Consider the following 16103-nt stretch of genomic DNA (forward strand, 5'->3'; position numbering starts at 1 on the left):
GACGTGAAAACCAGCCGGAGAACCGCCCAAGCAGGCATGAAGAGCTAGACTTACTGAAGAATCAGTAAGCCTAAAAGTGAAGCGCCGAAACACCGCAAGAAGGAAGAAAGATCCAGCTGGAGAAGAAGAAGGATGATGAACAGAGCTTTTGAGCTTACAGAGCACCCCCTCCTGAAAACGTTTGCCAGAACTGAAATCCCAGTCCTTCACAAGATCCGCTAGAGCAACATCTTGCTCCAGCTCAAGAAGCTTCCCTGTGGCACTTGCCATGGAGACCGGAAGGAGGAGTTGAAGAAGAGGCTTCAGCGTCGATCAAGGCGAGAGGTGGGGGGGGGGGGGCGACGGGAAGAGAGCAGTGTGGGGGCAAACTACATCAGTACTGGCCGACGACGACCCGGCGCCGAGGAGGGCAGAAGCTTCGCCGCCATTGAGATATCACAGGGGATTGCAGCCTGATCAATCCCCTCGAGGACGAATCAGCGCAGCTTCAAGCGCCAATGGCATCGGCGACGGGGCGGCAGGGCACGAGGAGGCCGAGGACGCGGGGCGCGACCACCGGCCCGCCCAGATGCGGGAAGCGCAGCCGGCCACGGCGGCGCAAGATCCACCCGCCGGAGCTCGCGGCGGAGAAGAAGGCCGGGGAGCTTCTGCTGGTTCACCCTCTCAAACTCATGGGGCGAAGTGTACTATGCCTAATATGCTCACTCCTAATAGTGAGCTACCATGCAACTTACATGTGTTTAATCTTCTCGCTCATTTCCAGATAAGAAACCCATGACCTATTTGAATTCAAATGCTACATCACAGTGAAATATGCCTACATAATGAGAGTCATTCATGGCCTTGTTCTGCAGGTGAAGTATCTGAAAAACTGGAATCAATTGAAAAAAGGACAAATTGGAACTTTACTGGTACACTGGTGTGACACACCAACAACACAAGATGAGACGGCAAATTGCTTCAGGCAAGCAGGAGATCATCCAGGTAGAGAGCTCTCCTGCCTTGTAATAACCTGCATTGTCGTCTCATCTGGATGCAGACTTATGAACAACCCTTCAATTCTCAAGGGCCCTGAGAGTGAAAACCTCACTATATAAGCCAGCTTCGACTAGCTCATCATCCTCTGGAACTCGTGGAAGTCGAGGCCGCCGTCGCCGTCGACGTCGTAGGCCCGTATCATGGCCTCGCAGTCGGCGACGGACCGCTGGTCGCCTAGCTGGGCGAGCACCCTCTGCAGCCCCCTGGCCGTGATCCTGCCCGCGGACTCCACGGTGTTGAACACCTCGAACGCCCCCCTCAGGTCGTCCTCCTGGCCGCCCTCTCTCTCCATCAGCGCCACGAACCCGGCGAAGTCCAGCATGTAGCCGCCGTCGCCCGACGACGGCATGTCGTCGCCCATGGACACAAAGAACGCGCGCAGCTCGGCGCCGGAGATCTTGCCATCGTTGTCCCTGTCGAAGTGCTGGAAGATCCTCTGCAGTTCGCATTGCCTGCTGCAGGAGCTGGAGCTGGACCCGGACCCCCTGCCGAACGACGGCGACGACGACCGGGTGACGGCCGCACCCCGCGGGCTCGCCGCGTCCGACTGCCTGCAAAGGAGCGGCAGCCTGAAGCTCCGTTTGCGAGACAGTTGCTTCGCCATTGCTGCTACCTTCCGACAAGTACTTGTACACTTGTGTCACTTGTGAAGTGCAGCTATGGAATGGAAGAACCAAGTGCAGTGGCCTCCTTTTATAGGTGTTCAGCTCAGCTGCTGTGGCTGCGATCCGAGGAAGAAGCTGACATGCATCTTTGTGTGGGGTTTGACTGGTCATGATGAGAAGTTAGTTGGGCCTGCGTCGCAACTACCTCCCTGCCTCAGATACTGTCAGCTTGGCATTATCTAACTCCCATCAGACAACGTGATCACATGCCTCACGATCCGCGCGCCGCCGCCCACCGAACAACGATATCTCGGAATCCGGGATTTAGTTATGAGCTTCGAGATTCCGGTGGTTCTGCATTTGAATTTCCCGTTTGGGAGGCCCTTGACCTGACGAGTGATGGGCCAGAGAGATTACACTAAAAAATTCAGTGCTTGCAGGCCTTCAGAAGCTGATGGCAGTTCAAGTGATGCTGCGAGGCAGTGACTTTCGCAGAATGCAGACTCTGAATAAGAAATGTCCTTGCACTTTCAGAGAGAGAAGGAATATGAAAGTAGCAATGTAGGAGTATCATTTGAGACCATTGAGTCCTAATGATTGTTCTTGATCTTGCTTTCATCAAATGTCAAGTTCAGAATTTTCAGTGAAGATGCTGAATTTTCAGTGGAGCAAAGAAATCTGAAAGTATGATACCACTCAAGAACGAGCACAAGTTCTCAATCGCAGAGCATCCATGTGCCTCTCGTGGAGGTTATCAACTACTACAACTTAGGGATTGCCCATGGCACATGTTTGTGGCATCACCACATGGCAGTAGATGCGGCTGGTTGTTTGGTTATTGATAAATCACCCACCTGAAACTCATCATTGGGTTCGGGCATCAAAGATGACCAGCAGAAGCATCTTTCTTGATAGTTTATGTTCCTCCTCATCTTGACCAGTATGAAAAAACGTTGTTATATACCAACTTGATGGAACTATAGACGAGAAACAATTGACACCCCAAGTTCACCACACCGACCACAACAATAATGACATGAATGGAATGGCATCGATATCCTCGGCAACAGAGGAATTTGCCCACACACAGATCTCAATAACAATCAAGCATCTGTTGTGATTTGAATGACTTTATATAACTTCACTCAAAAGTGCTCCCCAAAAATTAAGCTACAGAACCAAGGTTATAGTCTATCACTTTGTTCTGTAGTAACTTGTAATACAAACAAATTATCAGTTCAGTCATTGCAAGATCAATTGAATGCTTTACCAGCATGAACTTTGTATAGTGATCTTCTCATGAAGCAATCTATTGCTTCAACATTGTAAAAAGAGTCCAATTGCGGCATGAAGTATCTTCTGCTGAAAGATAGTATGATTATATATCCTTGAAGACGCTGTTTTGCGATTTCAAACCTTGGTTCACAAGAACCAAGCACCTGCATCTTCAACAGTCTCAACCAAAAAAAAAAAATCATGTGGCGGTCGATTTGCTATCTACAGCGTTCTCATTGGCACCGATCAGCTCTGGTACTTTATCTAGTAACCGGTTCATCTCTTCAGAGAATTCAAGCTTTGCTCGATTTGTCTTCCCTCCGACAACTACTGTGCTTCCATCTTGCAATGCCCATATCTAGGCAGAAAGCAAACCATGAATTTATAACAGTAAGGCAATGGCAATACTTTTGTCTATAAAAACAATGACAAACAATTACACATATGCGCATACCTGAGAGTGTGAAAGATAACTAATGCAGGTCGTTAACATGAGCGCACCAAATCCAGCATACACAATGGGAACGCCTGGATCAGTCTGATGAAAAGGAAAAATGCAAGACACGTTTAATGATATTACCAAACAAGGGCAAATGTCTTGAAAAATCAAAAGTAAAGCAATAAATCTGTAGGTCTTACCTTAAGATCCAGTCCAGTACTGCCAATAGCATCTTCAATGAGTATTTCATTACCATTAATCTCAATGGGGAGTTTTGAGCTTGGCCGGCGAACCCCAACAAACTTACCATCTTGATCATACAACACAATAGACTGCAGATCTCGAGCAAGCATCGATCTACGAGTAACCAAGAAGGCAAAACAACAGTTTAATGACTCATAGCTAATGGCTCAGCTTTGTTATTTAAATTAGAACAGGGAAATATTATGCGTACATTCCCTTGACATTTGAATTCGAAGAGTTCGAGTCTTCGAGTGGCAAGAACGTTCCAAAGAGCTTCTTGTCGCCATTCAGTTTCAAGGGAGCCATGGCCAAATTGAAAGGGCCTTCACCATTTTTCTTCACACTCAGTGCTGAAAATCCCCAGTCCGTTTGGTAGATCGTGACCCCTCCGTACCTCAGGGGATCATTCACTTTGATAGTCTTCCTCATAACTTCTTTACCATCAAGGTCGAAAAGTGAAAGATCGCTATAAAATTGCGAAACCTGGCAATTCAACAAGCTTAGCTTGGCTTTCAATCTAATGCACATAATCACACAAGCATAGAAAATGCTGATTAAAAAGACTACCTCTCCACTGTCATAGTACTCCATGTAGAACCGGTTGACATGAACTTCGGTATTGAAATCGTCCGGTGCGACAGAGAGGACCCCTCTGGGTTTCATCACATCTCCTATGACGAAATTCAGACCCTGGGGGACATCCACCGAGCCTTTAAAGCTTCCTGTCGCGCTAAGCGTGGCTCCTGCCATGATGAAAAGCATTGCTAAGTGCACGCCGATAGGCGCGTACCGACCAGCCAACCCTTTGAAAGCATACAAAGATGGCCCCTTGGTGAAAACCTGCAACAGATCAAACAAACATAATGCACACGCCAAGAAGGCAAGAACGGCGACTGAAGCAAATCAAGTGTGTTAGAGGTATCAATCACCTCATAACCAGCGCCCATCAAGATGACTCCCAAATCCTGGATGGATGCTCGGGGAAGAGAGTCTGCAAACTCCTGCTTCCGTATTCTTTCGCCGGAATGTGTGAACGACCATCTGCAATAATACACCGGCACTTGATGTCCGTTATGCTTATCTGATCGGCCTACCAAAATGAGAGGACGCAACAACGCGGCCGTACCTTCTTGCGACCTTGACCATGGGGAGCTGGGTTGTGTAGGTGCATGCCATGAGGGACGCCGCGAGGAGCGCGAGGAGGCCGAGGAAGACCGGGGAGGAGAACATGTGGTCGAACCCGGGTGTGAGGATCCACCTCCACGTGATGAAGCCGAACACCGGGTTGTCCTCGGGGAACTTCTCGAAGTAGTAGCTCGGCGCCTCTCCCTGGTCTATCACCGTGCCTGCGGTTGCAACATTCCCAATGCCAGCACAAGAATGAGTAGGAATTCAAGACACATCAGCAAAGAATCACCTTTTTAAGTCACAGCGCGGTACCTAAGGCCATGAGGGCGGCGATGGCGAACATCTCGGAGATGGCGAGCGGGAGGTTGGACAGCACCGCGAGCGTCCGCTTGGTCGCCCTCCTCGCCAGCGCCAGCGCCGCGTTGGCGTCCTTGCCATCCTTCGTCAGCTCCCTCCTCTTCCCCTCCTCGTCGCCGCCCTGCTGCGACTGCGACACCGGCGGCGCGGCGTCGAAGAAGACGATCTGCTTCTTGGCCTTGCTGGCGCCGGCGGGGATGACCTCGCGCCTCCCGCCGCCGCCGCCGCTCCTGCTACTACCCCGCGGCGCGTCGCAGGAGACATGGAGCCGGCGGGCGGGGAGACGCGGGGACGGGAACGGGGGCGAGAGGCGGTGGAAGGAGAAAGATTTCGAGGGGTTTACGAGGAGATAAGAGGCGGCGGACGGCATCGGCGCGGGCGCGGCGGGAAGGAGCGCGCGCGGCGAGGGAGTGATGCGTCGTTGGATGGCTTCATCTCGCGCGCGGAAAAGGGAGGGGGCGGGGGTGATGTGTGGATAAGGCGTCGTGGCGCGGGTGCTGCACACAAGCCACAGGTGAAGTGAGGAGGCGTCACGGGATTTCGCGGTTGGGCTCACGATTTTCTTTGGCAGATTTGCCGGGCCGGGGCGACTGGGCCGTCCTGCCGCACTCTGAGCCGAGGGACCCGGCAGGAGGCGCCATTCGTGCCGCCGGCGGTGCGGCGCTCGCATCGGCGGTGTGCGTGGCACCTTGCACCTCGCAGTCCTGCACAGGAAGACGACGGAAGCAGGTCTCTACAATAGATGCGCCGCCGTGATCGCCGGATCAGGAGGCGGCTGCAGGTAGGATTGTAAAAAAAAAAAAAAAGCTCGAGGCTCGTGACTTACTAAACTCGACTCGACTCGCTAAAATTTTGATTTAAAATTGCCTCGTCTGAAATTCGAGTTCTGGGCTTCTTCGGGTGCCAAAAGGGCCTGAGACCCTTGGGCTGGAATAGACAATCGGTTGGAGACCTAATCAGTTTTTTGCGCATTGGCGGGCCCAGCTTGGGCCTGGACTGGATAGTAGTACAAGTAAGGATGGCACGGGACTGGATTGGGTTAGAGCTCCACGGGTTTCATACCTGGTGGGGATGGGTTCAGTGTAGAAACCGCTCTATAGGGCTATCAGATCGAATCCCAACTTGAGTCGGGTTTGGATCCAAATTATATTTTGCATCCGTAGGTGCTCCCACAGGCCTCGAAATCCCATTACTCCACCTGTCCATATTTCATCCATAGCCCACACGCCAGTACACTATACGCCACACCCTCATACACTCATAGCCTCACACGATCACACCCATGCCTAGGTGCAGTCCACGTCGTCGTCGTGCGGTTAGGGAAGATAGGATGCCACATGTCGTCATCGTGCCATCGAGGAAGGCGGGTCGCCTCATGTTGTTGTTGCGCGATCAGGGAAGACGACACGATAGATCTGGAGCTGCGGCAGGTTTCAGCTCCCTGATGGGTCTCAGGTTTTCGTCATGGCTGGATGTTATTTTGCATCTGGAGTGCCGACAGGTGCTAGTCAGCATACCGTATACTGACTAGGGATCTGTTGGTATTTTGTGTGTCGATAAATACCTATTTTATATTTTTGTGAATTTAATTATTGTTTTTACAATTTTCAAAAAATACTATTATTTAAAAAATTCGCGAAAAGGCTTCCGATTCCACGTCGGTTCCCCGTGGCGCTGCGGCCTGCGGATCTTCTCGAAGCGAGGCGGCGGCGGCGGCGGCGGCTCCCTTCCCCTCTTCGCCCTCTGTTTTGTAGTAGTCTGTACCCGTTCGATTGGGTTTCCCCGGCAGCTAGCTTGCGCTTTGGAATCTGGAATTCTGGAGCCATCGGCCTGCGTGCGCACGAGAGACCTCGCGCACGGCACTGACTGCGCTCGACTCGATCGCCAAAACTGAGCGAGACGTCGTGCCAAATGCTCGCAGAGAAATTGGGCACGCGCTTCCGGGGTTGCCGTGGCTGTATCGTTCTTTAGCTTTGTGGTTCCATCGTCGTGCGATAGTCATACTGCAATCGATGTTTCTCTCATGTCAGGCGTCAGCGCAGATGAGAGAGTGTGTGACGATTCTCAGATCGTTCATCAGAGTCTTCTTTGTATATTGTCGTCCAGGCCCTAGTGCATGCTATACTTGGAACAGGAAAGCCTTAGCGACATCGTTGTTTTTGTCTTGCAGAATCGCTCCTACCAGAACCACATCTTTCAAGATTTTTGTAAGAAATATTATATATATATATGCACTATCGAAAAAAAATGTATAGCAACGTTGCTGGGCTCCATTACCAATACACTCTGCATTTTGTAGCTAAAGTTCCATTACCAAATGGGCCATAAACAAACCTGAAGCTAACTTATCACGGAAGCTATCTGATTGATTTTTCAAGCAATCAAGCCTGTGAGCACTGTATAACGGTGTGAGCCATAACGAGATGTACCGAGCTGTCCATATACGTGATATGCATATACTGATTTCTTTCACGGAATTCTCGATCGCTCCGTTCTACGCTACTGGAGAAAGAGGCGCGAGAGCACATTTTTTGCTGCCAAACGAATAGGTGACGGGACACTTCCATTTTCCAGTCTGGTTGTTGGGGCCTGCTTTGTTTGTGACACAGAAAGTCAGACCAAATTTTGGTCACGTCCAAAAAAATTGGTTAGCGTTGGTTCGAAATCAAAATTTGTTTATACCTTTTTTTTTTGCCGTGCCCATCTACAGTCAGCTAGCAGCAGGGCGAGTTTTGAGCGGCCGATTTGACACCCCTCGTTTTGGTTGGCTGTCAAATTTTGGTTTGATCACACCAATCATACGGCTATTTTTTTATTAAAGTTTAGTATTGCTCTGACTTTAGCCATAACCAATATTAGGCTGCAACCAAATAAGCCATGATTCGCACTCCATCTAGAAGGTCAGATGACACCGCCGCCGAGACGACAACTGCTGCGCCGAAGCGGCAAGGCAACGTCGCCACGGGAGCACGTGACGGCGCCGGACACAGTTTTGCCAAGCAGAACCAGCAGGCCGCAGTTTCCCAGCCCCAGTGGCGCGCGCGAACGTCTGTCACGTCTTCTCCACCCTCACCACCTAACCGCAGCGCGCGCGGGTCCCCGATCCCACCCGCAATATAAAGGAGGCGCTCGCTAGAAGCGCAAAAGCTCAAAACCACTCCACCATTTTTTTTACAGAAAGGCTCCGCACCTAATTCTCCAAGCGACGTTTGCCATCATTGTTCGCGCATCAGCCGGGCCGCGTGCAAGCGCATTCTTTTGCTGTTCTGACACGAGCGTTTCGAGGGATGAGCCGAGGGGGCAAGCTGCGGTGGCTGTGGAGGGCGCCGGCGCGGGCGCTGGGCCGGGCGTGCGACCTGTACGTGCGGGGGCTGACGGGGTGCGCGCGCTACGTGCCCGCCGACGCCGCGTTCGGGTACCCGGTGTTCGTGCCGGCGTCGCTGTCCAGAAGCCACAGCGTCGCTGGCTCCGACTCGGCCGCCGAGGAGGACCTCCGCGAGCTCGTTCGAGCTGCGTCGCAGAGGCGCGTCGAGCAGCGGGAGCGGGAGCTGCAGGCCGTGGCGAGGAGCCAGAGCATGGCCGCCGCGCTCTCCATGGCGCGGATCGACGAGGACGCGCCGTGCGAGTTCGGCGGCGCCGGCGCCGGCGAGCTGTACCCGAGGAGCCAGAGCTGCGTCGGTGGGGACGCGGGGAGGAGGGCCCGCGGTCACCGGAAGGTGGCGGCGCTGGGCTGATCGAGCTGCTAGCTGCTGCCCGGCCGGCGGTGCCAGTGTGTGTGATCGTGTCGCAGTGTCTTTTGGTGTCTAGTGTGATCGTGTCAATACTAAAAATGGTTGAATATATTCGCGATCTATTGAATATAGCATCAAGTTTGTTGTTGGATTGCCATACGAAACCCATAATTCAGGCACTGGCATTTTAGCTTGATCAATTTTTGCGTAATTTGTCCCCTCGCATTTATGAAAATAATAGGACTTGATTTAGTTGCCAGACCTCACTTGAAAACATCGGTCGTGTGAATTCAATTTGGCGCAAGACAATCTGAAAAGCGGAACATCGAGCGAGTGTTAAATACCTACAATGTCACGGCATTCACGTGATAGCATCGCAGGAACTTGCCCTCCATATTGAACCAAGAACAACTTAGGAGGCAGGCGAGGAAGCGACCGGCAAACCGAGGGCTTGGGTCTTGTCGCGCTGCATTAAGCGAAAAACAGATAAAAAAAATACGATTTAATGATAGATTATTTTACGATCTATCAATAGTCTTGGATCGAAATCGGATCATGACCTACTATTATTATTATTATTATTAGTGACAGCTTATAAAATTACTTGTTATTGATAACATTAGTGATAAGTCGTAACTGCACTAGTGATCAGATATCAAACTCGTCACTGATGATCTCTTTGAACCAGACATCAGTAATGGGTCATATCACAACCCACTTAGGTTTCTCATTATTGATAGGTCTCTTTAGGTTAATTATAAGTAATGAGTCATAATATCACTTGTCATTAATAAATCAGTTCTGTTATTAGAGCTGGTCAGCTACTGCACGCACAACAGTTACAGAGCGCGACCTTTGGCGTTTTTCTTCGGTTATAGAGACTCTCTAATATCTTATTGATTTAAAGTTTAAATTGTTTCTAGGTTTTTAAAGGTTTGCGTCTTCTCATTTTCTCCTCCTTTAACCCCTATTTGATAGATTTTTGTGCTTTGAGTTGTAATAGATAATTTTGCATTTTTATCTAAAATCTTAGTACAAGTGATTTGTATTGATATTAGATTTGATACTAGTTTTGCCTGATCTATTGTGAGATACCACAGATCTAGTATAATTGTACGGAATTTTTAATCGCATGCTTAATCATGCAATTAAGGTAATTGTTAATGAAGAATGAATATTTTTACATTGTAGATGATGGATAGAAGTTAGATGTACCTTGAGACCCGAACTTGTCCAGAATAACTGAGCAGAGTGAAATATTTCATGTGTGCTGCATTGATGGATATGAAATATCATAGTAAAACGACAATATATTGTTCATGTCGCAATTGCAATAATAATAAGAAGTTTTCAAAACCAAACAATGTGCATGTACACTTGGTCATGCATGGATTTAAAGAGAATTACACATATCGAAACAAACATGACGAGGAAGACCTTAACGAATAAGAGATGGATCTGGTCTCCATGTCGACAATGTGGATCAAAGACTTACACCTCAGGATATGGATCATGATCTCAGGGATGATGACATATTACATTTCAATGATAATGATCTCGTGAATTTTGTGTACAATATGGACCAGATGGTACGGGATGTTAAGCGGTATGGCAAGTATAATAATAATGAGTTTGCTAAATTCTAAGAATTTGTGTGAGATTCCAAGTCGTCTTTTATCCTAACTGTAAGTAGAAGTCCATGTGGCTATTTAGAAACCTAAAGCTTTTACAGCTGAAGGCAACCCACGGTTGAATTGACAAGAGTTTCAAAGTATTGCTGGATCTGCTATGAGACATGCTACCGGAGAGAAACTTGGTGTCAGAGGCGTCTATAACGCGAAGAAGATAATTTATCCTTTAGATCTAGAAATGGAAAAAAATACATGTATGTAAGTATGATTGTATCTTGTTTTGTAGAGAGTATGCAGAGGTGGATCAATGCCCTATTTATGGAACCCATTGATACAAACGTAGAAATGATGGTGGTGACAGGGATGGAGGCAAGAAAAGTAAATGGTCTCCTAGGAATATGGTGTGATATTTTTCTACAATTCCCTGTTTGTAGCGTTGTTTGCCAACATAAAGGAGGTCTAATTGGTGCGCTGGCACAACGAGGGTCGTAAGAACGATGCAATGATACGGCACTCGACGAATTCTACATTTGGTTAGTTCGATGAAAAATTGGGAAACATTATGTTTGTTATGAGCACAGATGGTATGAATCCATTTGGTAACATGAGTACCTCACATAGCACCTAGCGTGTTGTATTGTCGATCTACAACCTTTCACCCTGGATTTGTAAAAGAACAGAAATACATTATATTGTCAATCTTGATATTAGGATCAAAATAACCTAGCAACAATATCGATATGTACCACAAACCTTTAGTTGATGATCTTAAGAATGGAAGGCGTCGAGGTTTGGGATCAGTACAAGCAAGAATATTTTACCATGCATGCCATGTTGTTCGTCACCATTAATGATCTACTAGTACTTCGTAATGTGTCAGGTCAGAGCAGAAGAAAATGTGAAGCTTGCACTCATTGTTTAGATGACCCATGTAGTTTTAGATTGAACAACTCGATAAAAATAGTATACATACAGCATCGATGTTTCCTTCTTAGGAAGCACCCGTACCGAAACATAGAGAAGAACTTCGATAGCACAAGAGACAAGGTGTTACATCTATTTTAGCGGAGAAGATATCCAAAATCAGGTTAAGAATATCAATGTTGTCATTGGCAAGCGAAAACAATCCTCTATTGATGATGAACAAAAAGGAATGTGGAACAAAAAATCAATACTATTCGAGCTAGAGTATTTGGAAAAATTAAATATTCGTCACTCTATCAACAATATGCATATAAAGAAGAATATATGTGAGAGTTTGATTGGTATATGCTCCAGATGAAGCAAAAATGAAAGGATCATGAGAACACACAAGTTAACCTTGAAGAAATTTGCTTAAGGTCGGAGCTTTATGCATATGATACGGACAAAAGAAAACACCTACTCCTAGTAGCTATCGCTCTCTCCAAGATGGAGAAACAAGAATTCTGTGAGTTCTTACACAGTGTGAAAGTTCCTTCCAGTTACTCGTTCAACATCACAAGATTTGTTTCGGTGAAAGAGCTGAAAATGAATTTTACCATGATGAAGTCTCATGATTGTTGTAGGATGATAACATCACTATTTGCAGTAGCTATTAGGAATATCCTCCTAATTAAGGTTCACAAGGCTATCATGAGCCTGTGCTTTTTCTTCAATGCAACGGAACAAAAGATGCTCGATCTAGAAAAAAGACACTTTGACACTTTATGTATTATTGAGGTATATTTCCTACCATCCTTTTTCAATATCATGATCCATCTCACTGCTCACCTGGTGAACTAGATATACTACCTTGGCCTCGTGTTCCTATATCACATATTTACATATGAGAGATATGGGCATTCTCAAGTTGTACGTAGGGAATCGAGCCTTTCCGGAGAGATGCTTTGTGCAGAGTTACGCGATGGAGGAGGCATTGGAGTGATCTGTTGATTATATTGACCCAAATAACCCAAATGGAGTGCCTAAGTCTCGCCATGAGAGGAGGCTTGTAAGTGTAGGGGTTTTGAAAAAGATGGCAATAACTCATAATCCGAAAGCATATGACCAAGCTTATTTTCTTGTGCTGCAACAAATGAGCGACATGTGGCCATATATCGATGAGCACAAGCAGATGCTACTTGAAGAGAATTCAAGACAGGTTAAAGCTTGGGTTACGAGGCAACATATGCAAAGGTTTATCACTTGGTTCTGAGACTGGATCAGACAATCGAGTACTCTTATAAGTGCCCTTATAAAAAAAACTGGCATCAGACCCTATATACACAATTGTGACATATCAAGAGTACAATATAAATGGATACATATGTTACACAGTTGCCAAGATGAGAAGAGTATATACCGGAATAGTGGTGTCAGTATAAATACTTATGACAACAACATGCAGAGGGGCACATACAACAGCCAAATAGAGGAGATCTGGTAGGTGAACTACTTAGGGTTAAAGGTAGCCATGTTTCAGTACCGTTGGGTACATGAGGCAAATGACATCACTAATAACAAGTATGGATTCACTAGGGTTGATCTAAAAGATGTCAGATACAAGTCTGAACCGTTCGTACTTGCTAAAGATGTTCGCTAAGTCTTTTATGTGACTAACACAACAAAGAAGAAATGGCATGTGGTTCTTGCTGGGAAAGACGTATCGTCAGAGTTGCAAACGTCATTGACGAGGAGGAGTTCAATCAATTTGATAAAATCCCATTTTTTTCTACTACTCGTGCCATACCTTCGCTAATCGAGAAAACTACATACTAGCGCTCCAACCATAACGAAGGGATACATATCAAGAAAGCACGAATATGATAAATTTGTAATATTAATGTCGAATTTGTAATATCCATGTCCAATGTGAATTTAAATTAAATGTCAAATTACATATTAAAAGTAATGAATTTGAATTTGAGAAATGTTAGGTTTCAAGTTATTTGAATTTTAATTAAGTGTCAAATTCCATATATTAAGTGTTTGCTTACATATAACAAGTTGATGAATTTGAATTTGAATTAAGTCATAGGTGACCGGTGATACTCTTCACCCGTCACCTATCACTTATTATAAGTGACAGATGGTGATCAAAGGTGATGGGTGATAGTATTCACTCATCACCTATAACTATATAATTTTATATACTGAGTCCCAGCCCTCCTCCGTGTCATTTTGGCTAGCCCTAACTGGCTTCGCCGCTTCCTTCCTTCTCGTCCCCAAACCGCCTCCGAGAACCAGGCCGTCGACCTCCGCGTGCTCCTCCCCACCGATCGCCGATCCCCCACCATCGCACACTCCTCCCCAACCACCGTGTGCTCCTCCCCACTTCCCTCCCCTTCGTCGTGACTCCGGTCGACCACCGCAAGAGGACATCGCCACCAGGAGATCCTTGCCGACCTCCAACCCCCACACACTCCTCCCCGATGATCGCCGCCTGCCCCGCGCTCCTCTCCTTTGTCGTGACTCCGGTAAGAACTGCTTGATGTTGACTTCATGTTTGATGTCGATCGAGGCGAGGTTCTGCAGAAGCTAGCTCATGTTTTAATTAGCGAGATGATATATTGAGCGAGGTTTAGTTGGAATTTGTGAGCTAGCTGGGCATGATTGGTTTGTAACAATGATGAGCTACAGTGCTAGCTGCTTGTATCATTATCATGGTTAGATTAGTGCTCATATATATTCAGTTGCGTAGTAACAGAAGTTTGTCTATATGTTCTCATTGATGGTTCTGTTAGATACAACAATAGAGATGTCTGCTAAGGTGTTGCGGTAGAGTTGCAGACACGCAGGGACAAAATTGTGGTGACTTTCCAGACTCTGAATTTGGATGAGCTTGAGGAACCAAGTTGCCTGGGTTCGTTCCTTGTAGGCAATGGAAGAAGTTTCAGCTTAAATAGAAATTTTTACTCTGTTAGCTGCTAGCTTCTCAGCGTATTTTATCTTTTTGTTAGTTATGATTTTTCCATTTGTTTTAATTGAGGTGATCTTTGGCAATGATAGCTGTTCCTGTTGAGATTTAAACAATTTCTGATTATTCAGCATTTCACCATGACTGCTAACATCATACGGTTATGCTTCTGTACTACTTATGCTTGGGTCTCCAAAAAGTAACCATCATACGTTTAACACCAACAAATTCAGTAGCTTAAGATACAAAGATTTTAACTCATGTTGCTGGGCCAGAAATACAATTTCGTTGTACGTGAGATGTGTATAAAGACTAGGATAAAGAGGATATTGTTCATTTAAAAGTTTGGAGCATCTGTTAAACTGTTAACCTATTTTTTATCAACATTTAGTCAATTGTTCCAAGTATAAATGATATCGAGGACTTTTGATTTTTGTTTTACATGAATGCATTGTTGGATAAGCAAAATAAAATAAAATAAAATAAAATAGATGGATAGGGAGCAGAGCTAATGTATTTTCCACTCAGCTAGGGACTTATATATCTCGCTGATTTCTTTTGGAGCTTCGATGTACTAAGTTAGGGTTCTGTTTTGTGTTTCTGTGCTCTGCTTGCACTGCATCATATATTTGAGAGAATTTTTGCCAATTTTAGTAAAATATTTCTCTTATGGCCTTTAACAATTACTATGTTCAATGATGTATGACGTTTTGGTCTGTTGGATATGATCATGGTCTCCTGCATGTAACTTTGAAAATTCTTTTTATATGAATATGTTAGGAAAAAATACACACAAGAATTATTACGAACATATTTTGCTGAACAAATATGATTGTATAATTTCTACAAACAATATAGCATTAACTTATCTGTAGTCAAAGCTAAAGAAGTTTGACTGCATGTTCTCATTGCAATGCTAAACTAAGCCTAAGTCGGCTTGCATAGTATATATCCTTGGATTTAATACAAGTTAAGGTGTTCTTAATACTTGTTTGGCTAACTAGACAATATCCGTGGTCTTTTTTTGGTAATACAGTTTGAAATTGACAAATAAATTCAATACTATCCTCCCTCATGGTATGCCCTCGCTCCTGGCGAGGACTTCCGTTGTAACGCACGGGAGTTCAACTAGTCGATTACAAAGCAAAATGGTATTAGGATAAGTGAAAGTAAATGGTGAAAAATGAATATATTGGTCAGTATGCAATGGTTTCCCTGTCATTGACTATGATAAACAATAATCTAGCACATTATATACTGTTGGAAAAATAACTTTGGTCACCATTTGTTATTTCTACTATACTAACTTATCTTTCACGATTTCAAATTCAAACATTTTTTTACCCTGAGTTTTGATCTCACATAGTTCCTATTCATATTCACATCCGTTGTATTTGGATCCAGTTTAAATCAGAAATTAAAATTTCGTTGAAATTTCATAAATTTAGGGAAAACAATATATCTAATTTCGAAATTTCTTGTCATTAACATGTAATGTCCACGGAGCATATGATAAAAATAACCAAAATTTCAGTTTTTTGCCATTGAAAAAAAAATTGTAAAACAAAATTGAAATTCTGGTTTAAACACGGATAAAAGACGTGGCCTAGAAAACGTGACACACTACTGGAGCCCAGGACTTCTCCGACCCGCGTCACAGTTCACACCCGACGAAGCACAACAGCCTTGGGCCCCACCACCATTATCCGACCCGGCTGCGCACCCCCACAAAAAAGTAACCCGGCACGCCACGCTCACCGCGCCACCGTCCCACGCGCC

General features: G+C 45.8%; 3 protein-coding genes across 3 annotated transcripts; 1 reads left to right on the forward strand and 2 right to left on the reverse strand.

Moving 5' to 3' along the window:
* Positions 1 to 970: 970 nt before the first annotated feature.
* Positions 971 to 2606, reverse strand: LOC133913409 (probable calcium-binding protein CML41). The gene has a single exon (XM_062356556.1). It carries the CDS (start codon positions 1640 to 1642, stop codon positions 1109 to 1111), a length of 534 nt encoding a protein of 177 aa, XP_062212540.1. The 5' UTR covers positions 1643 to 2606; the 3' UTR covers positions 971 to 1108.
* Positions 2607 to 2736: 130 nt separating this feature from the next.
* LOC133913408 (cytochrome c biogenesis protein CCS1, chloroplastic) lies at positions 2737 to 5761 on the reverse strand. Its single transcript, XM_062356555.1, has 8 exons — positions 5041 to 5761; positions 4727 to 4946; positions 4530 to 4641; positions 4168 to 4440; positions 3812 to 4083; positions 3558 to 3714; positions 3373 to 3456; positions 2737 to 3276 (listed from the first exon to the last, which is right to left on the reverse strand). Exons 1-8 carry the CDS (start codon positions 5753 to 5755, stop codon positions 3118 to 3120), a joined length of 1992 nt encoding a protein of 663 aa, XP_062212539.1. The 5' UTR covers positions 5756 to 5761; the 3' UTR covers positions 2737 to 3117.
* A 2453-nt stretch (positions 5762 to 8214) lies between these two features.
* On the forward strand, positions 8215 to 8973 carry LOC133911260 (uncharacterized). The gene has a single exon (XM_062353460.1). The coding sequence runs from the start codon at positions 8373 to 8375 to the stop codon at positions 8817 to 8819; it is 447 nt and encodes a 148-aa protein (XP_062209444.1). The 5' UTR covers positions 8215 to 8372; the 3' UTR covers positions 8820 to 8973.
* Positions 8974 to 16103: the final 7130 nt, after the last annotated feature.

The sequence above is a fragment of the Phragmites australis genome, chromosome 3 (genome assembly GCF_958298935.1).
Source record: "Phragmites australis chromosome 3, lpPhrAust1.1, whole genome shotgun sequence".
Taxonomy (NCBI): domain Eukaryota; kingdom Viridiplantae; phylum Streptophyta; class Magnoliopsida; order Poales; family Poaceae; genus Phragmites; species Phragmites australis.